The sequence below is a fragment of the Eptesicus fuscus genome, chromosome 6 (assembly GCF_027574615.1).
Source record: "Eptesicus fuscus isolate TK198812 chromosome 6, DD_ASM_mEF_20220401, whole genome shotgun sequence".
Classification (NCBI taxonomy): Eukaryota; Metazoa; Chordata; class Mammalia; order Chiroptera; family Vespertilionidae; genus Eptesicus; species Eptesicus fuscus.
This window is the reverse complement of record NC_072478.1, coordinates 7,051,001-7,078,429: the sequence shown is the minus strand read 5'-3', so window position 1 is coordinate 7,078,429 and position 27,429 is coordinate 7,051,001. Positions and strand designations below refer to the sequence as shown.

General features: G+C 48.6%; 1 protein-coding gene across 1 annotated transcript in view; it reads left to right on the top strand.

The window, feature by feature from the left end:
- Nucleotides 1–27,429, top strand: part of OBSCN (obscurin, cytoskeletal calmodulin and titin-interacting RhoGEF) — a 150,358-nt gene that overhangs the window by 56,074 nt on the left and 66,855 nt on the right. Inside the window, 12 exon segments of the mRNA XM_054718309.1 lie at nt 2,107–2,382; nt 8,253–8,528; nt 11,202–11,477; nt 13,942–14,217; nt 20,056–20,331; nt 22,802–23,077; nt 24,294–24,572; nt 24,753–25,019; nt 25,151–25,420; nt 26,272–26,538; nt 26,850–27,116; nt 27,316–27,428. Coding sequence (XP_054574284.1) covers nt 2,107–2,382; nt 8,253–8,528; nt 11,202–11,477; nt 13,942–14,217; nt 20,056–20,331; nt 22,802–23,077; nt 24,294–24,572; nt 24,753–25,019; nt 25,151–25,420; nt 26,272–26,538; nt 26,850–27,116; nt 27,316–27,428 — 3,119 coding nt within the window.

Here is a 27,429-nt window from a genome sequence, read left to right as displayed (position 1 = left end):
CCCATGTCCTGGTAGCTCCCAAATGCCCGCACCCAGCAACATGGGCAGAGACACGTTTGAATTTCATTACAACAGAATATGGGGAAGTTCCTGCCCCCCAGTCTTACTTGCATCCATCTCAAGACTGAACTGTGTGTTTACAAATTGTAGCTTTTTAGGGCACTCCCTTGCGTGTGGATGTAGAAGTTACTGCACCATCACTTGTCGCAAAATCTCGATCCGAGTATTCTTGCAAGGTCTGTGCAAAAAGTAAACAGTGACCAGAGGATGGGCAGGTGTTTTGGGGACCTGTACCTGTCAGGTCTGTAATATCTTCCTAAAGTACATCTTGGTTTCTTTTTGTGTCCTGTGTCAGAATCCCCTGGGAGTCTGATGTATAGATTTAGACATGGAGAGGAATAAGGAGCTTCTCCCACACTGCACGCCTTGTTGAAGACAAGGAGCTATAGCGATAGCCCTTGACTGTTGAGTCAGTATTTATGTCCTAGTATTTCCTAATGACTCATGTGTATTTATCCCTGTCTGCTTTGTTCACAGAGATGTCTGTGAACTAACTGTGTTTTCATTTTGTTAGGAGAGTTTTAACCTCAAATCGACTTCCAGGTGCCTCTTCATAATAGTTCAGTGTTATATCTGTATGAAATAACTTGTGGGTGTGTATACATACAAAAAAATTCCACTATACATTTTTAATTGTTACTTTAGGAGAATATAACAAATGATTTTGTAGGAGTAATTTATGAAAAGTTTTGAGAAATTGACCAAATTATTAGAAAACTATATGAAAGTGTCATAAGATTTTGACAGCTCAAATAGTCCTACAATCCTTTTCAATAAATGGAACCACCTTAAAAGTTCTTATAGGTCAAGATGACACACCAGTGGCTCCACTGGAAAATTATATGAACTATTCTGTAAGGAAATTATTGCATGTTCATGGAGATCCTTCTAGAGCTAGAGGAGGACATAGAGTCCCTGGCTTAATACGTGGCACGAGCATGACGTCTATCATCAGCATCTGATAGGGAGAATTCAAATTAAGGGCCAATTTATTGTGGAGACCAAGGCCCAAATCTGAATCTAGGTAGTATCAAAATGAATGGGCAATGTATTATGAGGACGATGCAGTATAAAGAAAGTCATGACCCAGCTGTGTGAGCACTACAAAGGTCAGCAAATCAACCTCACTCAGGACATCATGACGTGAGCAGATTGAAACTAAAATATGAAGCAATCGCCTCAACAGTGCAGAGTTGAGTTTTGATAACATTTAATGTCAGAAATCTAGAAGAAATGTTTATCAAAATCGACTCATGCCATAGATTCTTAACCAATTATAAAGAAAACGGATCATCCTTCTTCTGATAAATGATACTGAAGGCTAACCAGGTAATCACACTAAGTGACACCTGAAGGCTTTGCCTGTGAGATCAGGGACCAGGCAAGAGGGCTCAGAGTCACCATTTTGTCAGCAGGAAATAAAGTAAAACATATAAAAGTGTGAAAAACTGATGTAAAATTCAGATAATATGATTTACATTTTGAGACTTGGTGAGAGTGGGGAGAAGTATTACGGTGCCCCAAATCCCCAATAACAGACACACCACAGAAGAGCAAACAGTAAAGACCGAAAACATAGCCAAGGCCCACCACTTTGTGAGTCGTCCACACCATGGAAGAGACAGGCTCAGGAGGCACAGCCCAGTCCCCTAGGAGGCCAGCAGGTGACACACGGAAGGCAGGTGGGAGGTGGAGCCCAGGACCTGTCCCTGGCGGGGTGGGAATGCTCCCTGCACATCCGGGAAAGACTTGGTCACCTGGGGAGGGGTGTGTGCACACCTCATGGCCTGAAGTCCCTCTGCTAGAGGGTGTGTGCTCCAGAGAAGTCCTTCCTGGTGTCCCCAGCAGAGACCATCCCCTGGGCAGTGGTCAATGTGCAGATGAATGAGCTACTTGTGCTGAGAAGGTGCTGGGTCTTCTGCAGGTCACACAGAATCTTGAGAATTTTCCCATCCTGCCATTTCCCTGGTCAGTCCTTGTGTCCCGAGTGCTGTCCTCCTGATTTAGAAGATATCTTTGACCCTGTGTGTCCCTCCCTGTCCACAGAACCCACGGTGGTGTTTGCCAAGGAGCAGTCAGCACACAGCGAGGTGAAGGCCATGGCCGGGGCCAGTGCCACGCTGAGTTGCGAGGTGGCCCAGGCCCAGACGGAGGTGACGTGGTACAAGGATGGCAAGAAGCTGAGTGGGAGCTCGAAAGTGCGTGTAGAGGCCACAGGCTGCACCCGGCGGCTGGTGCTGCAGCAGGCGGCGAAGGGGGACAGCGGGGAGTACATCTGCGAGGCCGGGGGCCAGAGGGTCGCCTTCCATCTGGATGTCCCAGGTCAGTTCTTTGGTGGCACTAACTTAGCTTTGTGTGTAGGGAATGACTACAGCCACACACACCCTGGTGCTCTTTCCACTGGACCTCACCTCTTTAGCCTTCTATCCTCCATCTCCCATATCATCCCAGTGGTGGGGCCAGACCAGGCTGGGTGGGAAGAGTGTGAGCAGAAGTGAGAAGTGTTCCTGTACAAGCGGAGTGGTGCTCAGGTTTTGCTCAGTCATGGTTCCCAGCACCTGCCAGAGCCTTCTGGGTGCTCATCACCAGCCGGGACTCGGGCTCTACCTGTCACATTGAGTCTGAGATAGACCAGACGTCTCTTACCTGTGCCATGTGAATTTCCTACTCCCCAAGTCCTGGTAGCTCCTAGATGTGTGCACCGAGCAACATGGGCAGAGACACGTTTGAATTTCATTACAACAGAATATGGGGAAGTTCCTGTCCCCCAGTCTTACTTGCATCCATCTCAAGATTGAACAGTGTGTTAGCAAATTGTAGCTTTTTAGGGCACTCTCTTGCATGTGGATGCAGAAGCTACTGGACCCTCACTTTTCACAAAATATAGATCCGAGTATTCTTGCAATGTCTGTGCAAAAAGTAAACAGAGACCAGAGGATGGGCAGATGTGTGTCAGGGACCTGCACCTGTGAGGTCTGGAATTCTCTTCCTAAAGTACATCTTGGTTTCCTTTTGTGTCCTGTGTCAGAATCCCCTGGGAGTCTGATGTATAGATTTAGACATGGAGAGGAATAAGGAGCTTCTCCCACACTGCACGCCTTGTTGAAGACAAGGAGCTATAGCGATAGCCCCTGACTGTTGAGTCAGTATTTATGTCCTAGTATTTCCTAACGACTCATGTGTATTTATCCCTGTCTGGTTTGTTAACAGAGATGTCTGTGAACTAACTGTGTTTTCATTTTGTTAGGAGAGTTTTAACCTCAAATCGACTTCCAGGTGCCTCTTCATAATAGTTCAGTGTTATATCTGTGTACAATAACTTGTGGGTGTGTATACATACAAAAAAATTCCACTATACATTTTTAATTGTTACTTTAGCAGAATATAACAAATGATTTTGTAGGAGTAATTTATGAAAAGTTTTGAGAAATTGACCAAATTATTAGAAAACTATATGAAAGTGTCATAAGATTTTGACAGCTCAAATAGTCCTACAATCCTTTTCAATAAATGGAACCACCTTAAAAGTTCTTATAGGTCAAGATGACACACCAGTGGCTCCACTGGAAAATTATATGAACTATTCTGTAAGGAAATTATTGCATGTTCATGGAGATCCTTCTAGAGCTAGAGGAGGACATAGAGTCCCTGGCTTAATACGTGGCACGAGCATGACGTCTATCATCAACATCTGATAGGGAGAGTTCAAATTAAGGGCCAATTTATTGTGGAGACCAAGGTCCAAATCTGAATGTAGGTAGTATCAAAATGAATGGGCAATGTATTATGAGGACGATGCAGTATAAAGAAAGTCATGACCCAGCTGTGTGAGCACTACAAAGGTCAGCAAGTCAACCTCACTTATGACGTGAGCAGATTGAAACTAAAATATGAAGTGATCGCCTCAACAGTGCAGAGTTGAGTTTTGATAACATTTAATGTCAGAAATCTAGAAGAAATGTTTATCAATATCGACTCATGCCATAGATTCTTAACCAATTATAAAGAAAATGGATCATCCTTCTGATAAATGATACTGACGGACAACCAGCTAATCACACTAAGTGACACTTGAAAGCTTTGCCTGTGAGATCAGGAACAGGCAAGGGGGCTCACAGTCACCATTTTGTCAGCAGGAAATAAAGTAAAACATATAATAGTGTGAAAAATGGATGTGGAATTCAGATAATATGATTTACGCAAAAGATACATTTTGAGACTTGATGAGAGTGGGGAGAAATATTCTGGTGCCCCAAATCCCCATGAACAGACACACCACAGAAGAGCAAACAGTAAAGACTGAAAACATAACCAAGGCCCACCACTTTGTGAGTCGTCCACACCATGGAAGAGACAGGCTCAGGAGGCACAGCCCAGTCCCCTAGGAGGCCAGCAGGTGACACACGGAAGGCAGGTGGGAGGTGGAGCCCAGGACCTGTCCCTGGCGGGGTGGGAATGCTCCCTGCACATCCGGGAAAGACTTGGTCACCTGGGGAGTGTGTGTGCACCCCTCGTGGTGTGAAGGCCCTCTGCTAGAGGGTGTGTGGTCAAGAGAAGTCCTTCATGGTGTCCCCAGCAGAGACCGTCCCCTGAGCACTGGTCAATGTGCAGATGAATGAGTTACTTTTGCTGAGAAGGTGCTGGGGCTTCTGCAGGTCACACAGAATCTTGAGAATTTTCCCATCCTGCCATTTCCCTGGTCAGTCCTTGTGTCCCGAGTGCTGTCCTCCTGATTTAGAAGATATCTTTGACCCTGTGTGTCCATTCCTGTCCACAGAGCCCACGGTGGTGTTTGCCAAGGAGCAGTCAGCACACAGCGAGGTGAAGGCCACGGCCGGGGCCAGTGCCACGCTGAGCTGCGAGATGGCCCAGGCCCAGACGCAGGTGACATGGTACAAGGATGGCAAGAAGCTGAGTGGGAGCTCGAAAGTGCGCGTGGAAGCCACGGGCTGTACCCAGCGGCTGGTGCTGCAGCAGGCGGCGAAGGGGGACAGCGGGGAGTACATCTGCGAGGCCGGGGGCCAGAGGGTCACCTTCCATCTGGATGTCCCAGGTCAGTTCTTTGGTGGCACTAACTTAGCCTTGTGTGTAGGTAATGACTACAGCCGGACACACCCTGGTGCTCTTTCTACTGGACCTCACCTCTTTAGCCTTCTATCCTCCATCTCCCATATCATCCCAGTGGTGGGGCCAGACCAGGCTGGGTGGGCAGAGTGTGAGCAGAAGGGAGAGGTGATCCTGTACAAGCGGAGTGGCGCTCAGGTTTTGCTCAGTCATGATTCCCAGCATGTGCCAGAGCCTTCTGGATGCTCCTCACCAGCCGGGACTCGGGCTCTACCTGTCACATGGAGTCTGAGGTAGACCAGACGTCTCTTACCTGTGTCATGTGAATTTCCTACTCCCTAAGTGTTGGTAGCTCTTAGATGTCTGTACCCAGCGACATGGGCAGAGACACGTTTGAATTTCATTAGAACAGAATATGGGCAAGTTCTTGCCACCCAATCTTACTTGCATCCATTTCAAGACTGAACAGTGTGTTAGCCAATTGTAGCTTTTTAGGGCACTCCCTTGCGTGTGGATGTAGACGTTACTGGATCCTCACTTGTCGCAAAATCTAGATCAATGATATCTTGCAAGGTTTTTACCCTGAGTAAAGAAGGAGCAGGGTATTGGCAGGTGTGTTGGGGACCTGCACCTGTGAGTTCTGGAATATCTTCCTAAAGTACATCTTGGTTTCCTTTTGTGTCCTGTGTCAGAATCCCCTGGGAGTCTGATGTATAGATTTAGACATGGAGAGGAATAAGGAGCTTCTCCCACACTGCACGCCTTGTTGAAGACAAGGAGCTATAGCGATAGCCCTTGACTGTTGAGTCAGTATTTATGTCCTAGTATTTCCTAATGACTCATGTGTATTTTTCCCTGTCTGCTTTGTTCACAGAGATGTCTGTGAACTAACTGTATTTTCATTTTTTTTAGGAGAGTTTTAATCTCAAATCCACTTCTATGTGCCTCTACATAACAGTTTGGTGTGGTATCTGTGTACAAAATCTTGTGGCTGTGTATAGATATGAAAAAACCACTATAAGTTTTAAATTGTTACTTTAGGAGAATATGACAAATTATTTTCTAGGAGTAAATATGAAAAGGTTTGACAAATTGACCAAATTATAGGAAACTATATGACAATTGAAATAAGATTTTGACAGCTCATGTAATCCTACAACCTTTTCAATAAATGGGCCCACCATAAAAAAATTTCTTAAAGGTGAATATGACACCCCAATGGCTCCACTGGAATATTATATGAACTATTCTGTAACCAAATTATTGTATGTTCCTGGAGATCCTTCTAGAGATTGATAAGGAGTTACAGACTCTGGCTTATAATGTGGCACCGGCTTGGCATCTATCACCAACATCTGATAGAGACAGTTCAAATTAAGGGCCAATCCATTGTGAAGACCAAGCCCAACATCTGAAGCTAAGTAGTATCATAATGAATTGGCAATGTATTAAGAGGATGATGCACTATAATGAATGTCACGGCTCAGCTGTGTGAGCACTAAAAAGGTCCGCGAATCAACTCACTCACGATGTGAGAAGATTGAAACTAAAATATGAAGCAATCGCCTCATAAATGCAGAGTTGAGTTTTGATAACATTTAATGTCAAATATCTGGAAGAAGTGTTTATCAATAACCACTCATGCCATAGATTCTTAACCAATTATAAAGAAAACGGATCTTCCTTTTTCTGATAAATGATACTGAAGGTAAACCAGCTAAGGACACTAAGTGACAGTTGAAAGCTTTGCCTGTGAGAGCAGGGACCAGGAAAGGGGCCTCACAGTCACCACTTTTGTCAGGAGGAAAGCAGGAAGTAAAAAAAAAAAAAAACCATATAAAAGTGTGAAAAACTGATGTGAAATTCAGATATTATGATTTATACAAAAGCTAAATTATTGGACTTGGTGGGAATGGGGAGAAATATGGTGTCTCAAATCCCCATGAACAGACACACCATAGAAGAGCAAATAGTAAAGACCGGAAACATAGCCAAGGTCCACCACTTTGTGAGTCATCCTGTTGCAGAAGACCAAAGAAAAACCAAGCAATGCTTTAAAGAACAGGAGGGACACTGTTTAATACACCGGCGGACTCAGGAAATAGCTTTCCAAATCTGAGTGCAGAAACATGCATGGGACTTCTTTTTATCTCTTCCTGTGGTCTTTGTCCTGCAAATATGGATTATGCTTCCGGTCCTTTTCACGGGCCTTGCAAGAAAGCCCCCAGGTGTTGGGTGTCTCCAGGCCATATGTGATGGTCTGGCCTGGCGCCAGCATTAATAAACCCTCCCTCCGGGGCAGCGCACTGTTCACAGTAATAGGTTCTTTAAGAACAGTATCTGGGAAGGACGTAGTGACTTAATTATAGGTTATCAAGAATGTACACTAAGCTTGCTAGCATGGATTCAGATCACTAGCCCACAAATATCAGGGTTACATTGGAATTAGCCCTTTCTATTTTTATTTTATTGATTTTTTACAGAGAGGAAAGGAAAGGGATAGAAAGTTAGAAACATCGATGAGAGAGAAACATTGATCAGTTGCCTCCTGCACACCTCCTAATGGGGATGTGCCTGCAACCCAGGTACATGCCCTTAACCAGAATCAAACCTGGGACCTTTCAGTCTGCAGGCCGATGCTCTATCCACTGAGCCAAACCTACTAGGGCGGAATTAGCCCTTTTAAGCCTTCTCCATGCAAACCATGGAAGAGACAGGCACAGCTCAGTCCCCTAGGAGGCCAGCAGGTGACACACGGAAGGCAGGTGGGAGGTGGAGCCCAGGACCTGTCCCTGGCGGGGTGGGAATGCTCCCTGCACATCCGGGAAAGACTTGGTCACCTGGGGAGGGTGCGTGCACACCTCATGGCATAAAGTCCCTCTAATAGAGGGTGTGTGGTCAAGAGAAGTCCTTTACGGTGTCCCCAGCAGAGACTGTCCCCTGGGCAGTGGTCAATGTGCAGATGAATGAGCTACTTGTGCTGAGAAGGTGCTGGGGCTTCTGCAGGTCACACAGAGCCTTGAAAATTTTCCCGTCCTGCCACCTCCCTGCTTAGTCCTTGCGTCCCCAGTGCTGTCCTCGTGATTTAGAAGATATCTTTGACCCTGTGTGTCCCTTCTTGTCCACAGAGCCCACGGTGGTGTTTGCCAAGGAGCAGTCAGCACACAGCGAGGTGAAGGCCACGGCCGGGGCCAGTGCCACGCTGAGTTGCGAGGTGGCCCAGGCCCAGACGCAGGTGACGTGGTACAAGGATGGCAAGAAGCTGAGTGGGAGCTCGAAAGTGCGCGTGGAGGCCACGGGCTGCACCCGGCGGCTGGTGCTGCAGCAGGCGGCGAAGGGGGACAGCGGGGAGTACATCTGCGAGGCCGGGGGCCAGAGGGTCGCCTTCCATCTGGATGTCCCAGGTCAGTTCTTTGGTGGCACTAACTTAGCTTTGTGTGTAGGGAATGACTACAGCCACACACACCCTGGTGCTCTTTCCACTGGACCTCACCTCTTTAGCCTTCTATCCTCCATCTCCCATATCATCCCAGTGGTGGGGCCAGACCAGGCTGGGTGGGCAGAGTGTGAGCAGAAGGGAGAGGTGATCCTGTACAAGCGGAGTGGTGCTCAGGTTTTGCTCAGTCATGGTTCCCAGCACCTGCCAGAGCCTTCTGGGTGCTCCTCACCAGCCGGGACTCGGGCTCTACCTGTCACATGGAGTCTGAGGTAGACCAGACGTCTCTTACCTGTGTCATGTGAATTTCCTACTCCCCATGTCCTGGTAGCTCCCAGATGACTGCACCCAGAAACACGAGCAGAGACATTTTTGAATTTCATTACATCAGAATATGGGGAAGTTCCTGCCCCCCAAACTTACATGGATCCATCTCAAGACTCAACAGTGTGTTAGCAAATTGTAGTTTTATACGGCACTCCCTTGCGTGTGGATGTAGACGTTACTGGATCCTCACTTGTCACAAAATCTAGATCCATGTTTTCTTGCATGTTCTGTGCAAAAAGTAAAGGAGGAGGATAGGATTAGCAGGTGTGTGTTGGGGACCTGCACATGTGAGGTCTGGAATTCATTTCCTAAAGTGCATCTTAGTTTCCTTTTGTGTCCTGTGTCAGAATCCCCTGGGAGTCTGATGTACAGATTTAGACATGGAGAGGAATAAGGAGCTTCTCCCAGATTGCACACCTTGTTGAAGACAAGGAGCTATAGCGATAGCCCTTGACTGTTGAGTCAGTATTTATGTCCTAGTATTTCCTAACGATGCATGTGTATTTGTCCCTGTCTGCTTTGTTCACAGAGATGTCTGTGAACTAACTGTGTTTTCATTTTGTTAGGAGAGTTTTAACCTCAAATCAACTTCCAGGAGCCTCTACATAACAGTTTTGTGTTGTATCTGTGTACAATAGCTTGTGGCTGTGTATAGATACAAAAAAAATCCACTGTACATTTTTAATTGTTAATTTAGGAGAATATAACGAATTATTTTGTAGGAGTAAACATGAAAACTTTTGATAAATTGACCAAATTATTAGAAAACTATATGAAATGTGGCAAAAGATTTTTGACAGCTCAAATAGTCCTACAAGTGTTGCAATAAATGGAACCACAATAAATAGAAGTTCTTATAGGTGATAATGACACCGCAGTGGCTCCACTGGAAAATTATATGAACTAGTCTGTGAGGACATTATTACATGTTCATGGAGATCCTTCTAGAGGTAGAGAAGAACATACAGTCTCTGGCTTACTACGTGGCACCTGCATGACATCTGATAGGGAATGTTCAAGTTATGGGCCAATCCGTTGTGGAGACCAAGGCCAAAATCTGAAGATAAGTAGTATCAAAATGAATGGGCAATGTATTAAGAGGATGATGCAGTATAAAGAATGTCACAGCCAAGCTGTGTGAGCACTACTAAGGTCAGCAAATCAACATCACTCATGACGTGAGCAGATTGAAACTAAAATATGAAGTGATCGTCTCATCAGTGCAGAGTTGAGTTTTGATAATATTTAATGTCAGAAATCTAGAAGAAATGTTCATCAATATCTATTCATGCCATAGATTCTTAACCAATCTATATATATAAAAGGCTAATATGCAAAGTGTTCCCTCAAGAATTTGCCTGAGAGACCGGTTGTTCGATCACTCACTGTGACATGTGCTGACCACTAGGGGGTGGCGCAGAACAAAGGAAGGCCCAGGCCTGCAGCCAGAAGGCCTATAGGCCCAGATCGCCGGCCAGGTCTAGCGACCATACCTGTGCACAAATTTTGTGCACTGGGACTCTAGTTATAAATAAAACGGTTCATCCTTTTTGTGATAAATGATACTGAAAGAAAACCAGCTAATCACACTAAGTGACACTTCAAAGCTTTGCCTGTGAGAACAGGAATCAGGCAAGGGTGCTCACAGTCACCACTTTGGTCAGCAGGAAAGTAGGAAATAAAGTAAAACATATAGAAGTGTAGAAAACTGCAGTGAAATTCAGATAATATGATTTACACAAAAAATACATTTTGAGACTTAGTGGGAGGGGGAGAAACATTACGGTGCCCAAAATCCGCATGAAGAGACACACCACAGAAGAGCAAACAGTAAAGACCGAAAACATAACCAACGTCCACCACTTTGTGAGTCATCCACACCATGGAAGAGACAGGCTCAGGAGGCACAGCCCAGTCCCCTAGGAGGCCAGCAGGTGACACACGGAAGGCAGGTGGGAGGTGGAGCCCAGGACCTGTCCCTGGCTGGGTGGGAATGCTCCCTGCACATCCGGGAAAGACTTGGTCACCTGGGGAGGGTGTGTGCACACCTCATGGCCTGAAGTCCCTCTGCTAGAGGGTGTGAGGTTTGGAGAAGTCCTTCATGGAGTCCCCAGCAGGGACCGCCCCCTGGTCAGTGGTCAATGTGCAGATGAATGAGCTACTTGTGCTGAGAAGGTGCTGGGGCTTCTGCAGGTCACACAGAGCCTTGAGGATTTTCCTGTCCTGCCACCTCCCTCCTTAGTCCTTCTGACCCAGTGCTGTCCTCCTGATTTAGAAGATATCTTTGACCCTGTGTGTCCCTCCCTGTCCACAGAGCCCACGGTGGTGTTTGCCAAGGAGCAGTCGGCACACAGCGAGGTGAAGGCCATGGCCGGGGCCAGTGCCACGCTGAGCTGCGAGGTGGCCCAGGCCCAGACGCAGGTGACATGGTACAAGGATGGCAAGAAGCTGAGTGGGAGCTCGAAAGTGCGTGTGGAGGCCACGGGCTGCACCCGGCGGCTGGTGCTGCAGCAGGCGGCAAAGGGGGACAGCGGGGAGTACATCTGCGAGGCCGGGGGCCAGAGGGTCACCTTCCATCTGGATGTCCCAGGTCAGTCCTTTGGTGGCATTAACTTAGCCTTGTGTGTAGGTAATGACTACAGCCGGACACACCCTGGTGCTCTTTCTACTGGACCTCACCTCTTTAGCCTTCTATCCTCCATCTCCCATATCATCCCAGTGGTGGGGCCAGACCAGGCTGGGTGGGAAGAGTGTGAGCAGAAGTGAGAAGTGTTCCTGTACAAGCGGAGTGGTGCTCAGGTTTTGCTCAGTCATGGTTCCCAGCACCTGCCAGAGCCTTCTGGGTGCTCCTCACCAGCCGAGACTTGGGCTCCACCTGTCACATGGAGTCTGAGGTAGACCAGACGTCTCTTACCTGTGTCATGTGAATTTCCTACTCCCCAAGTCCGGGTAGCTCCCAGATGCCCATATCCAGCAACATGGGGAGAGACACGTTTGAATTTCCTTACAACAGAATATGGGGAAGTTCCTGCCACCCAGTCTTACTTGCATCCATCTCAAGACTGAACAGTGTGTTCGCAAATTGTAGTTTTTTAGGGCACTCACTTCCTTGCATGTGGATGTAGAAGTTACTGGATCCTCACTTGTCACAAAATCTAGATCCATGATTTCTTGCAAGGTCTGTGCAAATGTAAAGAAGGAGCAGAGTACTGCTGGGTGTGTGCAGGGGACTTGCAAATGTGAGGTCTTGTATTCTCTTCCTAAAGTTCATCTTGGTTTCTTTTTGTGTCCAGTGTCAGAATCCCCTGGGAGTCTGATGTACAGATTTAGACATGGAGAGGAATAAGGAGCTCCTCCCACACTGCACGCCTTGTTGAAGACAAGGAGCTATAGCGATAGCCCTTGACTATTTTTTCAGTATTTATGTCATAATATTTCCTCAGTAATCTTGGGTATTTATCCCTTTCTGCTTTGTTCACAGAGATGTCTGTGAACTAACTGTGTTTTCATTTTTTAGGAGGTTTTAACCTGAAATTGATTTCTAGGTGCCTCTACATATCAGTTTTGTGTTATGTCTGTGTACAATAGCTTGTTGGTTTGTATAGATACAAAAAAATTCACTATACATTTTTAATTGTTACTTTAGGAGAATATGACAAATTATTTTGTAGGCGTAAATATGAAAAGATTTGACAAATTGACCAAATTATTAGAACACTATATGAAAAGTGGCATAAGATTTTGACAGCTCAAGTAGTCCTACAACCGTTTCAATAAATGGACCCACAATAAAAAGAAGTTCTTATTGGTGAAGATGACACCCCAGTGGCTCAACTGGAAAATTATATGAACTATTCTGTAAGGACATTATTGCATGTTCCTGGAGATCCTTCTAGAGATTGAGGAGGAGTTGCAGTCTCTGGCTTATTACCTGGCACCAGCATGACCTCTATCAGCAACATCTGATTGATAGGGAGAGTTCAAAGTAAGGGCCAATCCATTGTGGAGGCCAAGGCCCAAATCTGAATCTAGGTAGTATCAAAATGGATCAGCAATGTATTAAGAGGACGGTGCAGTATAAGGAAAGTCACGGCCCAGCTGTGTGAGCACCACAACGGTCAGCAAATCAACCTCACTCATGACATGAGCAGATTTAAACTAAAATATGAAATGATAGCCTCATCAGTGCAGAGTTGAAGTTTGATAACATTGAATGTCAGAAATCTAGAAAAAATGTTTATCAATATCTATTCATGCCATAGATTCTTAACCAATTATAAAGAAAAAGATTCTTCCTTCATCTGATAAATGATACTGAAGGAAAACCAGCTAATCACACTAAGTGACACTTGAAGGCTTTGCCTGTGAGATCTGGTACCAGCCAAGGGGGCTCACAGTCACCACTTTTGTCAGCAGGAAATAGAGTAAAACCTATAAAGATGGGAAAAACTGAAATGAAATTCAGATAATATGATTTTTGAACATATACATTATTAGACTTGGTGGGAGTGGGGAGAATATTCTGGTGCCCAAAATCCCCATGAACAGACACACCACAGAAGAGCAAACAGTAAAGACCGAAAACATAGCCAAGGCCCACCACTTTGTGAGTCGTCCACACCATGGAAGAGACAGGCTCAGGAGGCACAGCCCAGTCCCCTAGGAGGCCAGCAGGTGACACACGGAAGGCAGGTGGAGGTGGAGCCCAGGACCTGTCCCTGGCTGGGTGGGAATGCTCCCTGCACATCCGGGAAAGACTTGGTCACCTGGGGAGGGTGTGTGCACATCTCATGGCCTGAAGTCCCTCTGCTAGAGGGTGTGTGGTCAAGAGGAGTCCTTCACGGTGTCCCCAGCAGGGACTGCCCATTGGGCAGTGATCAATGTGCAGATGAATGAGCTACTTGTGCTGAGAAGGTGCTGGGGCTTCTGCAGGTCACACAGAGCCTTGAGGGTTTTCCTGTCCTGCCACCTCCCTGCTTAGTCCTTGCGTCCCCAGTGCTGTCCTCCTGATTTAGAAGATATCTTTGACCCTGTGTGTCCCTCTCTGTCCGCAGAGCCCACGGTGGTGTTTGCCAAGGAGCAGTCGGCACACAGCGAGGTGAAGGCCACGGCCGGGGCCAGTGCCACGCTGAGCTGCGAGGTGGCCCAGGCCCAGACGGAGGTGACGTGGTACAAGGATGGCAAGAAGCTGAGTGGGAGCTCAAAAGTGCGCGTGGAGGCCACGGGCTGCACCCGGCGGCTGGTGCTGCAGCAGGCCACGAAGGGGGACAGCGGGGAGTACATCTGCGAGGCCGGGGGCCAGAGGATCACCTTCCATCTGGATGTCCCAGGTCAGTTCTTTTGTGGCACTAACTTGGCCTTGTGTGTAGGTAATGACTACAGCTGGACACACCCTGGTCCTTTTCCCGTGGACCTCACCTCTTTAGCCTTCTATCCTTCATCTCCCATATCATCCTGTTACAGAAGACGGGAGAAAAAGCAAGCCATACTTAGAGAAAGGGAGTTACATTTTGTTATTCGCAGGCCCAGAGAAAAATGTGTCTTTCAAATTCCAGGCCCCCCAACATGGAGGAAACTTTCATTATTTATACTTTTTCCAGTCCTTTGTCTCCCAAATTTGGAATGAGACTTCTGGGCCTTCTGAGAAAGAAGGCCTGGGTGTTGGGAAGGGGCCATGAGACCATATCGCAAGGCCGGGCCTGGTGCCTGCACTGACAACTCTATCTTGGGGCATAGTTTATGGCCTCTCTGGAATAGTTGTAGTCTTATTTTCCTCATTATTTAAGCAAGCAAGCATTTACAGAAGCCAAAATAGCAGGGTTAAAATTTCAAACGGCAGTTTTTATATAAGATGGATGCTTCAATCCCAGTGGTGGGACCAGACTGGGCTGGGTGGGCAGAGTGTGAGCAGAAGGGAGAGATGATCCTGTACAAGCTGAGTGGTGCTCAGGTTTTGCTCAGGCATGGGTCCCAGCACCTGCCAGAGCCTTCTGGGTGCTCATCACCAGCCGGGACTTGGGCTCTGCCTTTCACGTGGAGTCTGAGGGAGACCAGACGTCTCTTACCAATGTGAATTTCCTACTCCCCATGTCCTGGTAGCTCCCAGATGCCCGCACCCAGCAACACGGGCAGAGACACGTTTGAATTTCATTACAACAGAATATGGGGAAGTTCCTGCCCCCCCCAGTCTTACTTGCATCCATCTCAAGACTGAACAGTGTGTTAGCAAATTGTAGCTTTTTAGGGCACTCCCTTGCGTGTGGATGTAGAAGTTACTGGATCCTCACTTGTCGTAAAATCTAGATCCATGATTTCTTGCATGGTCTGTGCAAAAAATAAAGAAGGAGCAGAGTATTGGCAGGTGTGTCCTGGGGACCTGCACATGTGAGGTCTGGAATTCTCTTCCTAAAGTACATCTTGGTTTCTTTTTGTGTCCTGTGTCAGAATCCCCTGAGAGTCTGATGTATAGATTTAGACATGGAGAGGAATAAGGAGCTTCTCCCACACTGCACGCCTTGTTGAAGACAAGGAGCTATAGCGATAGCCCTTGACCGTTTTGTCAGTATTTATGTCCTAGTATTTCCTAACGACTCATGTGTATTTATCCCTGTCTGCTTTGTTCACAGAGATGTCTGTGAACTGTGTTTTCATTTTGTTAGAAGAGTTTTAACCTCAAATTGACTTCTTGGTGCCTCTACATAACAGTTATATCTGTGTACAATAGCTTGTGGGTGTGTATAGATACAAAACACCATCTACTATACATTTTTTTAAATTTCTTTATTGATTAAGGTATCACATAATTGTCCTCATCCCCCCATTCCCATCCAAAACCCCTCCCCACATATGTCCCCACTCCCCTGTTGTCCGTGACCACTGGTTAGGCTTATATGCATGCATACAAGTCCTTTGGTTGATCTCTCCCCCTTCCCCCCACCCTCCCCTACCTTCCCTTTGAGGTTTGACAGTCTGATCGATGCTTCCCTGTCTCTGGGTCTGTTTTTGTTAATCAGTTTATGTTGTTCATTATTTTACTATACATTTTTAATTGTTAATTTAGGAGAATATGACAAATGATTTTGTGGGAGTAAACATGAAAAGTTTTAAGAAATTGACCAAATTATTAGAAAACTATATGACAATTGACATAAGATTTTGACAGCTTAAATAATCCTACAACCTTTTCAATAAATGGAACCACAATAAAAAAAAAGTTCTTATAGGTGAAGATGGCACCCCAGTGGCTCCACTGGAATATTATATGAACTATTCTGTAAGGAAATTATTGCATGTTCCTGGAGATCCTTCTAGAGATTGAGGAGGAGTTACAGTCTCTGGCTTATTACCTGGCACCAGCATGACCTCTATCACCAACATCTGATATGGAGAGTTCAAATTATGGGCCAATCCATTGTGGAGATCAAGGCCAAAATCTGAAGCTAAGTAGTATCAAAATGTATGGGCAATGTATTAAGAGGACAATGCACTATAAAGAAAATCACGGCCCAGCTGTGTGAGCACAACAAAGTTCAGCAAATCAACATTACTCATGACGTGAGCAGATTGAAACTGAAATAGGAAGCGATCGTCTCATCAGTGCAGAGTTGAATTTTGATAACATTTAGTGTCACAAATCTAGAAGAAATGTTTATTAAAATTTATTCATGTAGGAAGAACTGAAACCTCTCCTCCTCAGACTATTCCAAAAAATTCAAGAGGAAGGAACACTTTCAAGCTCATTCTATGAAGCCAGCATCACCCTAATACCAAAACCAGATAAAGACAACACAATGAAAGAGAATTACAGGCCAATATCCCTCATGAACATAGATGCCAAAATCCTCTACAAAATTCTAGCAAATCAGATCCAGCAGTATATCAGAAAGATCATATACCATGACCAAGTAGGATTTATACTGGGGATGCAAGGATGGTACAATATCTGCAAATTAATAAACGTGATACATCACATAAACCAATTGAGAGATAAAAATCACATAGTCATATCAATTGATGCAGAAAAAGCATTTGACAAAATCCAACACCCTTTCTTGATAAAAACTCTCAGCAAGGTGGGAATAGAAGGATCATACCTCAACATAATAAAAGCCATATATGACAAACCCACAGCCAACATCATACTCAATGGGCAAAAACTAAAACCATTTCCCCTAAGAACAGGAACAAGACAGGGATGCCCACTCTCACCACTCCTGTTCGACATAGTAATGGAAGTACTATCCATTGCAATTAGACAAGAAGAAGAAATAAAAGGCATCCAAATTGGAAAAGAAGAAGTAAAACTGTCCTTATTCGCAGATGACATGAGACTGTACATAGAAAACCCTAAAGACTCCATCAAAAAATTATTAGACTTAATAAATGAATTCAGCAATGTAGCAGGATACAAAATTAATGCCAAGAAATTTATGGCATTTCTTTACACCAATAGTGAACTTACAGAAAGAGAGACTAAAAAAGCAATCCCGTTTACCATCGCACCAAAAAAATTAAGATACCTAGGAATAAACTTAACTAAGGAGATAAAAGACCTTTACGCAAAAAACTACAGGACACTGAAAAAAGAGATAGAGGAAGACATATGGAAGATAGAAGGAAGAACATACCGTATTCATTGATTGGTAGAATCAACATCATTAAAATGTCCATACTACCCAAAGCAATCTACAGATTCAATGCAATCCCCATTAAAATACCAACGGCATATTTCACAGACCTAGAAAGAACTCTCCAAAAATTCATCTGGAATAAAAAATGATCCCGAATAGCCACAGCAATCCTGAGAAAGAAGAACAAAGTAGGTAGGATCTCAATACCAGATATCAAGCTTTATTGCAAAGCCACTGTTGTCAAAACAGCCTGGTACTGGCGCAAGAACAGACATATAGATCAATGGAATAGAATAGAGAACCCAGAAATTGACCCAAACCACTATTCTCAATTAATATTTGACAAAGGAGGCATGAACATACAATGGAGTCAAGACAGCTTTTTTAGTAAATTGTGTTGGGAAAATTGGACAGATACATGCAAAAAAAAAAAAAAAAAAGAACTAGACCATCAACTTACACCATACACAAAAATAAACTCAAAATGGATAAAAGACTTAAACATGAGACGGGAAACCATAAAAATAGTAGAGGAATCCACAGGTAGCAAAATCTCAGACATATGCTGAAGCAATTTCTTCACTGATACTGCTCCTAGGGCAATGGAAACTAAAGAGAAAATAAAATAAAAATAAAGAGCTTTTGCACAGCAAAAGAAAACATCAACAAAACAACAAGAAAACCCACTACATGGGAGAACATATTTGACAATGTTATCACAGATAAGGGTTTAATCTCCAACATTTACAGGGAACTCATACAACCTAACAAAAGGAAGATAACCCAGTCAAAAAATGGGCAACGGACCTATATAGATACTTTTCAAAAGAAGACAGAAGGAAGGCCAAGAGACATATGAAAGCATGCTCAAAGTCACTAATCATCCAAGAGATGCAAATCAAAACGACAATGTCGTGCCATCTCACACTTGTCAGAATGGCTATCATCAACAAATCAACAAATGACAAGTGCTGGTGAGGATGCAAAGAAAAAGGAACCCTCGTGCACTGCTGGTGGGAATGCAGACTGGTGCAGCCACTGTGGAAAACAGTATGAAATTCCCTCAAAAAACTAAAAATGGAACTGCCATTTGACCCAGTTATCCCACTTCTAGGATTATATCCCAAGAACTCAGAAACACCAATCAGAAAGGATATATGCACCCCTATGCTCATAGCAGCACAATTCACCATAGCTAAGATTTGGAAACAGCCTAAGTGCCCATCAATAGATGAGTGGATTAAAAAACCATGGTACATCTACACAATGGAATACTACGCTGCAGTAAAAAAAAGAACTCTTACCATTCCCAACAACATGGATGGACCTGGAGAGCATTATGCTAAGCGAAATAAGCCAGTCAGAGAAAGATAAATATCACATGATCTCACTCATTTATGGAATATAATGAACAACATAAACTGATGAACAAAATCAGATCCAGAGACAGAGACACATCAATCAGACCGTCAAACCTCAGAGGGAAGGTAGGGGAGGAGGGGGGTAAGGGGGAGAGATCAACCAAAGGACTTGTATGCATGCATATAAGCCTAACCAAATGGACACAGACAACAGAGGGGTGAGGGCATGAGTGGGAGGGATGGGGAGGGGTAAATGGGGAATAAGGACACATATGTAAGTCTTAATCACTAAAGAAATTATAAAAAATAAAATATTGAAGCAGTTTTTTAAAAAAATTTATTCATGTAATAGATTCTTAACCGATTATAAATAAAAGTTCTTTCTTCATCTGATAAATGATACTGAAGGAAAATCAGCTAATGACACTAAGTGACAGTTGAAAGCTTTTCCTGTGAGAGCAGGGACCAGACAAGGGAGCTCACAGTCACCATTTTATTCAGCAGGAAAGTAAGAAATAAAGTAAAATATATAAAGATGTGAAAAACTGAAGTGCAATTCAGATACTATGATTTACACAGAAAATATATTATGAGACTTGGTGGGAGTGGGGAGAATATTCTGGTGCCCCAAATCCCCATGAACAGACACACCACAGAGGAGCAATCAGTAAAGACCGAAAACATAGCCAAGGCCCACTACTTTGTGAGTCGTCCAAACCATGGAAGAGACAGGCTCAGGAGGCACAGCCCAGTCCCCTAGGAGGCCAGCAGGTGACACACGGAAGGCAGGTGGAGGTGGAGCCCAGGACCTGTTAAGGTATCACATAATTGAATTTCATTCAATTGGGGTGGGAATGCTCCCTGCACATCCGGGAAAGACTTGGTCACCTGGGGAGGGTGTGTGCACACCTCATGGCCTGAAGTCCCTCTGCTAGAGGGTGTGTGCTCCGGAGAAGTTCTTCCCAGTGTCCACAGCAGGGACTGCCCCCCTGGGCAGTGGTCAATGTGAAGATGAATGAGCTACTTGTGCTGAGAAGGTGCTGGGGCTTCTGCAGGTCATACAGAGCCTTGTGGGGTATCCTGTCCTGCCACCTCCCTGCTTAGTCCTTGCGTCCCCAGTGCTGTCCTCCTGATTTAGAAGATATCTTTGACCCTGTGTGTCCCTCCCTATCCACAGAGCCCACGGTGGTGTTTGCCAAGGAGCAGTCAGCACACAGCGAGGTGAAGGCCACGGCCGGGGCCAGTGCCACGCTGAGTTGCGAGGTGGCCCAGGCCCAGACGCAGGTGACATGGTACAAGGATGGCAAGAAGCTGAGTGGGAGCTCGAAAGTGCGCGTGGAGGCCACGGGCTGTACCCGGCGGCTGGTGCTGCAACAAGCCGCGAAGGGGGACAGCGGGGAGTACATCTGCGAGGCCGGGGGCCAGAGGGTCGCCTTCCATCTGGATGTCCCAGGTCAGTTCTTTGGTGGCACTAACTTAGCCTTGTGTGTAGGTAATGACTACAGCTGGACACACCCTGGTGCTCTTTCCACTGGACCTCACCTCTTTAGCCTTCTATCCTCTATTTCCCATATCATCCCAGTGGTGGGGCCAGACGATGGTAGGTGGGCAGAGTGTGAGCAGAAGGGAGAGGTGTTCCAGTACCAGTTGAGTGCTGCTCAGGTTTTGCTCAGTCATGGTTCCCAGCACCTGCCAGAGCCTTCTGGGTGCTCCTCACCAGCCAGGACTCAGGCTCTACCTGTCACGAGGAGTCTGAGGTAGACCAGACGTCTCTTACCTGTGTCATGTGAATTTCCTACTCCCCACGTCCTGGTAGCTCTCAGATGCCCGCACCCAGCAACATGGGCAGAGACACGTTTGAATTTCATTACAACAGAATATGGGGAAGTTCCTGCCCCCCAGTCTTACTTGCATCCATCTCAAGACTGAACAGTGTGTTAGCCAATTGTAGTTTTTTAGGGCACTCCCTTGCGTGTGGATGTAGACGTTACTGGATCCTCACTTGTCGAAAAATCTAGATCCATGATTTATTACAAGGTCTGTGCAAAAAATAAAGAAGGAGCAGAGGATTGGCAGGTGTGTGCCGGTGACCTGCACATGTGAGGTCTGGAATTCTCTTCCTAAAGTTCATCTTGGTTTCCTTTTGTGTCCTGTGTCAGAATCCCCTGGGAGTCTGATGTACAGATTTAGACATGGAGAGGAATAAGGAGCTTCTCCCACACTGCACGCCTTGTTGAAGACAAGGAACTATTGCGATAGCCCCTGACTGTTTTGTCAGTATTTATGTCCTAGTATTTCCTAACGACGCATGTGTATTTATCCCTGTCTGCTTTGTTCACAGAGATGTCTGTGAACTAACTGTGTTTTCATTTTGTTAGGAGAGTTTTAACCTCAAATCGAATTCTAGGTGCCTCCACATAACAGTTTGGTGTTATGTCTGTGTACAATAGCTTGTGGGTGTGTATACATACATAAAAAATACAGTATACATTTTTAATTGTTACTTTAGGAGAATATGACAAATTATTTTGTAGGAGTAAAATGAAAATGTTTGAGAAATTGACCAAATTATTAGAAAACTATATGAAAAGTGACATAACATTTTGACAGCTCAGATAATCCTACAACCTTTTTAATAAATTGAACAACAGCAATAAAAATAAAAGTTCTTATAGGTGAAGATGAAACCCCAGTGGCTCCACAGGAAAATTATATGAACTATTCTGTAAGGAAATTATTGCTTGTTCATGGAGATCCTTCTAGAGCTAGAGAAGGACATAGAGTCCCTGGCTTATTACGTGGCACCAGCATGACATCTATCACCAACATCTGATAAGGAGAGTTCAAAATAAGGGCCAATCCATTGTGGAGATCGAGGCCAAAATCTGAAGCTAAGTACTATCAAAATGAATTGGCAATGTATTAAGAGGATGATGCAATATAAAGAAAGTCATGACCCAGCTGTGTGAGCACCACAAAGGTCAGCAAATCAACCTCACTCAGGACATCACGACGTGAGCAGATTGAAACTAAAATATGAAGCGATCGCCTCATCAGTGCAGAGTTGCGTTTTGATAACATTGAATGTCAGAAATCTAGAAGAAATGTTTATCAATATCTCTTCATGTCATAGATTCTTAACCAATTATAAAGAAAACGGATCATCCTTCTTCTGATAAATGATACTGACGGACAACCAGCTAATCACACTGACAGTTGAAAGCTTTGCCTGTGAGAGCAGGGTACAGGCAATGGTGCTCACAGTTACCACTTTTGTCAGCAGGAAATAAAGTAAAACATATAAAAGTGTGAAAAACTGGAGGGAAATTCAGATAATATGATTTACGCAAAAGATACATTATTAGACTTGGTGGGAGTGGGGAGAATATTACGGTGCCCCAAATCCCAATAACAGACACACCACAGAAGAGCAAACAGTAAAGACTGAAAACATAGCCAAGGCCCACCACTTTGTGAGTCGTCCACACCATGGAAGAGACAGGCTCAGGAGGCACAGCTCAGTCCCCTAGGAGGCCAGCAGGTGACACATGAAAGGCAGGTCGGAGGTAGGGCCCAGGACCTGTCCCTGGCGGGGTGGGAATGCTCCCTGCACATCCGGGAAAGACTTGGTCACCTGGGGAGGGTGTGTGCACACCTCATGGCCTGAAGTCCCTCTGCTAGAGGGTGTGTGCTCCGGAGAAGTCCTTCACGGTGTCCCCAGCAGAGACTGTCCCCCTGGGCAGTGGTCAATGTGCAGATGAATGAGCTACTTGTGCTGAGAAGGTGCTGGGGCTTCTGCAGGTCACACAGAGCCTTGAGGATTTTCCCATCCTGCCACCTCCCTGCTCAGTCCTTGCGTCCCCAGTGCTGTCCTCCTGATTTAGAAGATATCTTTGACCCTGTGTGTCCCTTCCTGTCTCCAGAGCCCACAGTGGTGTTTGCCAAGGAGCAGTCAGCACACAGCGAGGTGAAGGCCACGGCCGGGGCCAGTGCCACGCTGAGCTGCGAGGTGGCCCAGGCCCAGACGGAGGTGACATGGTACAAGGATGGCAAGAAGCTGAGTGGGAGCTCGAAAGTGCGTGTGGAGGCCACGGGCTGCACCCGGCGGCTGGTGCTGCAGCAGGCGGCGAAGGGGGACAGCGGGGAGTACATCTGCGAGGCCGGGGGCCAGAGGGTCGCCTTCCATCTGGATGTCCCAGGTAGGCCCCACCTGCCTCCCTGGGCAGAGAGGACAAGTACCTGGCCAATCAAGTGACAGGCAATGTCTTGAAAGGCTGTTCAAGGCCTGTTGGTGTGGTTGCACTTGTTCTGGTTTCTGTGGACATGCCCTGCCTCAGGCCTCTGTCCTCTACCGATCATTCGTGACTGAGGACATAGGCTGAAGACCACAGTGCAGCGCATTCTGGACATCTTTTGTCCCAGATTTTTGCTCCTCTTTGCCACCTCCTCACCTTCCCCAGAATGGAACCTGACATGGAGGCTTCTGCAGGCTGCTAAGGGCTGAGGCCTGTGGAAATGCCCATTCTCTGTCTGGGCCTGGAGCAGACAGTTTTCTGTTTTCAGTCCCCCTTTGCAATTATGGAGTCCAGCCTTGCTCTGGGGAACCTCAGCAGAGGGGCCTCTGGCTTTGGATGCCTTTTTCCTCAGTGGAGTTTGGGTCCCTATCTCTGGCCTTGGGTTCCTAACTGTCCAGCAATTGTTATGTCATCCCGGGGATCTGGCCTCTGCTGGGGCACCTCCTGGGCTGGTCCTGGCCCTGCTGGTGTGCTACCTGTCCCTTACAGCCCCAGCTGATGACAGGGCCTCTGGGTTTCAGAGTCCTCTCTCTGTAGGTGTTCGTCTTGAGCTGGCGGGCACGGCCCCGCCCCCAGGTGTGGCCCCATCGTACAGCCAGCATGTCTTCAGGTGCTCCCCTGGATGGGCTCCTACAGGGACCCGCTTGGGCACCTTGTGAGGCTTTCCCCCTCCCCCTTTGGTGCTGCTGTGCACTCCCCCCACATGCTGAGGCACTCAGGCTGTTTCAGCCTCGCAGCCTTTGTCCTGGGTCCAGGCTTTCCCTGGAGGGCAGGCATCCATGCCTCTGGGCTCTTGGTTAGACAGAGTGTGTGGCTCCAGGCCTGCGGTCCCCTGCAGGGGACTCCTCTTGGCCACTCTTCATGGCCCCTGAGAGCCTGGATGGTGGCCATCAGGGGGTGTGGCGCTCTGAGGCGTTCCCTCTTGGGCCTGCTCAGTTGAAGCAGCAGCCAAGGACTGGGCGAGCAAGGCGTTGCATAGCAGTTGGAGCTTGGGCCAGTCCCACTTCAGGTCTTCTCCCATAGAATGGCCTGAAGGAGGCAGGGACCAGGCCAGGGTAGCAGGGTCCCCACTTTCTTGATGACTAATCCTCCTGCTCCTCCCGCTGCACCCCAGAGCCAGAGCCTGAGCCCCCAGCCCTGGAGAGACCCGACCGCAGGGGGCTTGTGGTGGTCAAAGAACACGAGGACATCGTCCTGACGGCCACGATGGCCGCGCCCTCCGTGGCTGCGGTGACGTGGCTCAAGGACGGCGTGGAGATTCGCCGCAGCAAGCGGCACCAGACGGCCAGCCTGGGGGACACGCACACCCTGACGGTGCGCGGTGCGCAGACTCTGGACAGCGCGGTGTACAGCTGCCGCGTGGGCGCCGAGGCGCAGGACTTCCCGGTGCAGGTGGAAGGTCAGCGGTCAGCGCAGTCCTCTGCGAACCCCGCTCCTGCGGGGTCTCTCTGAGGGCGAGCAGGCGGTGTCTTGTCCGGGAGTGGGTACGGGTGGGGCTCGGGGCGCACGACCCCAAAGCAAAGCACAGCGGGTCTCCAGGGCCCGAGCGCCTCCGGGCTGACGTCCTTCCCCTCCGCAGAGGTGGCCGCCAGGTTCTGCCAGCCCCTGGAGCCGGTGAGCGGGGAGCTGGGCGGCACGGTGACGCTGGCCTGCGAGCTGAGCCCGGCGCAGGCCGAGGTGGTGTGGCGCTGCGGGAGCACGCAGCTGCGGGCGGGCAAGCGCTTCCAGATGGCGGCCGAGGGGCTCCGGCGCTCCCTCACCGTGTCGGGCCTGCGGGCGGAGGATGCGGGCGAGTACGTGTGCGAGAGCCGCGACGACCGCACCAGCGCCAGGCTCTCAGTCCTCGGTACGCGCACAGGGCGCGGGGCGGGAGGCTGGGCGTTCCGGCGGCTTCACGGAGAAGGTGCTCTTCCGTGGCGTCCGCAAGTGGGGCCTCGCTCCTCCCACCAACTTCTCAAGCGGCGCTCCTGTCCACAGTCCCCCGCGAGGTCAAGTTCACGTCTGGGCTGAGCGCCATGGTCGCGGAGGAGGGCCAAGAGGCCACCTTCCAGTGCGTGGTGACCCCCAGCGACGCGGCGGTCCTGTGGTTCCGGGACGGCGCCCAGCTGCAGCCCAGCGAGAAGTTCCGCATGTCGCAGAGCGGCGCCAGCCACAGCCTGACCATCTCGGGTCTGGTCCTGGAGGACGCCGGCCAGATCACCGCGGAGGCTGAGGGGGTCACATCCTCGGCTGCCCTCCGCGTCCGAGGTGCGGGGGAGTGTGGGCCCCTCACGGGTGGGCTGGCACCCTGCTGCTCTGGCTGGTCTCAGGGTACACGGGGTTCGCTGGTTGCAGAGAGAAGCCTGGGGTGGGACGGAGGGCTGGCACCTCTGGAAGAGTAAGCTGCTGCACTGTGCCCCTGGTCCGGGAACGGATCCACACCGCCCCGTCGGTGGTGAGATGGGAGGGAGTGGGGTTGGCAGCCAGTGCAAGCTGAGGCAGGAGGGGAGGACGCATTTTGCTCGATGAAGCCAGCGTGTCAGTGAGAGCCAGCCTTCACCTGAGGATAAGACCTAGCCATCGCAGGTCTTGAGTAAGAGTAATGTGGGCAGATTCACTTTCTGGGGGGGTCATGGTACCGTGTGGGACTGGGAGGTCCACTCCAGCGTGTTTCTCTCCCTAATCGTTCGGGCTCCCAGGGCTCCAATGGAATGGAGATGCTAATTCTACTGGTCTGGGGGGCGGGGTGTGTGTGTGTGTGTGTGTGTGTGTGTGTGTGTGTGTGGCTCAGAGCCCACCTGTCTCACCAGCTCCGCGCCCTGAGGCTACTGGTCACCACACGTAGGAGCTCCAGGCACTGGGGCCTGGCAGGGTTGTTCAGAGCAGGGGAGCAGAGGTGGGAGGGGGTTGGGAAAGGAGAGGCCTCCTTAGTGTTCATTCCCTCCCATGACAATATACTGGGCACGTGTGCAGCAGGGCCCTGAGTACTGCTAAAGCCTTGCCTGGCTTGGAGTCAGAATGTAGGGGGCCCTGCTCTGCCGCTGGGGGCTGGGTTGGACAGGGGCCCTCTGTGTTCCTGAGTGGCAGTGGCTGCATGACTGCCCTTTCCCTGACCCCAGAGGCTCCCGTGCTGTTCAAGAAGAAGCTGGAGCCACAGACAGTGGAGGAGTGGGGCTCAGTGACCCTGGCGGTAGAGCTGACCAGGCCTTGGCCGGATGTCAAGTGGACGCGCAATGCCATGGCCCTATCCCCAAGCGAGAACGTGGCAATCTACACGGAGGGCGCGAGTCACCGCTTGGTCCTCCGCAGTGTGGGCTTTGCTGACCGCGGCTTCTATGGCTGTGAGACGCCAGATGACAAGACACAGGCCAAGCTCACAGTACAAAGTGAGCTACAGGGCAGCTGGGTCTGGGGTCTGGCACCCAGGAGAGGGGAGGGAGGGGGGAAGGGACGGAGAGGAATGGGTTTCCCACTGGGGACCTGGCCCTGGGAAGGGGATGGAAAGGGAGGGTTAGCAGGGGGAGGGGTCGTATGGCTGGGGATGAAGTGGGCCTCCCAGGGAGGGCAATTATCCTCCTGTGGGTGGGAGTGGGCCTCCCCCTCCAGGGCAACACGCTGAGCTGAGGCCCCTGGGAAGGCCAGAGGGAGGGCCAGGGCCTCGGTGCAGCGGCACACCCTTCCCTCCTTTGCTCCGCAGTGCGCCAGGTCCAGCTCCTGCGGGGCCTGCACGCGGTGGAGGTGCAAGAGCAGGGCTCCACCACCATGGAGGTGGAGCTGTCCCATGCCGGCGTAGAGGGCAGCTGGACACGTGACGGCCTTCGGCTACAGCCAGGGCCCACGTGCCAACTGGCAGTGCAAGGCCCCGTTCACACCCTCACGCTGTCTGAGCTGCGGCCACAGGACGGTGGTCTCATTGCCTTCAAGGCTGAGGGCGTGCACACATCCGCGCGGCTGGTGGTAACTGGTGCGTGGGGGGTGGGGCGAGACCCACTCAAGACTGCATGGTCCCGGTCTCAGAGGGGAGGCAGGTGGGGACGGGGCGTGGAATCCTGGGCGGGGGCGGGGGGGAAGCATTCATTCCTAGAACCAGCTGAGTGATTTGGTCCAGCTCAGCCCCCCTCCACCGCTCCACCTGCCTCTCTCATCTCCTTCTGCCTCCCCAGAGCTGCCTGTGAGGTTCAGCCGCCCACTGCAGGACGTGGTGGCCACAGAGAAAGAGAAAGTGACCCTGGAGTGTGAGCTGTCACGCCCCAATGTGGACGTGCGCTGGCTGAAGG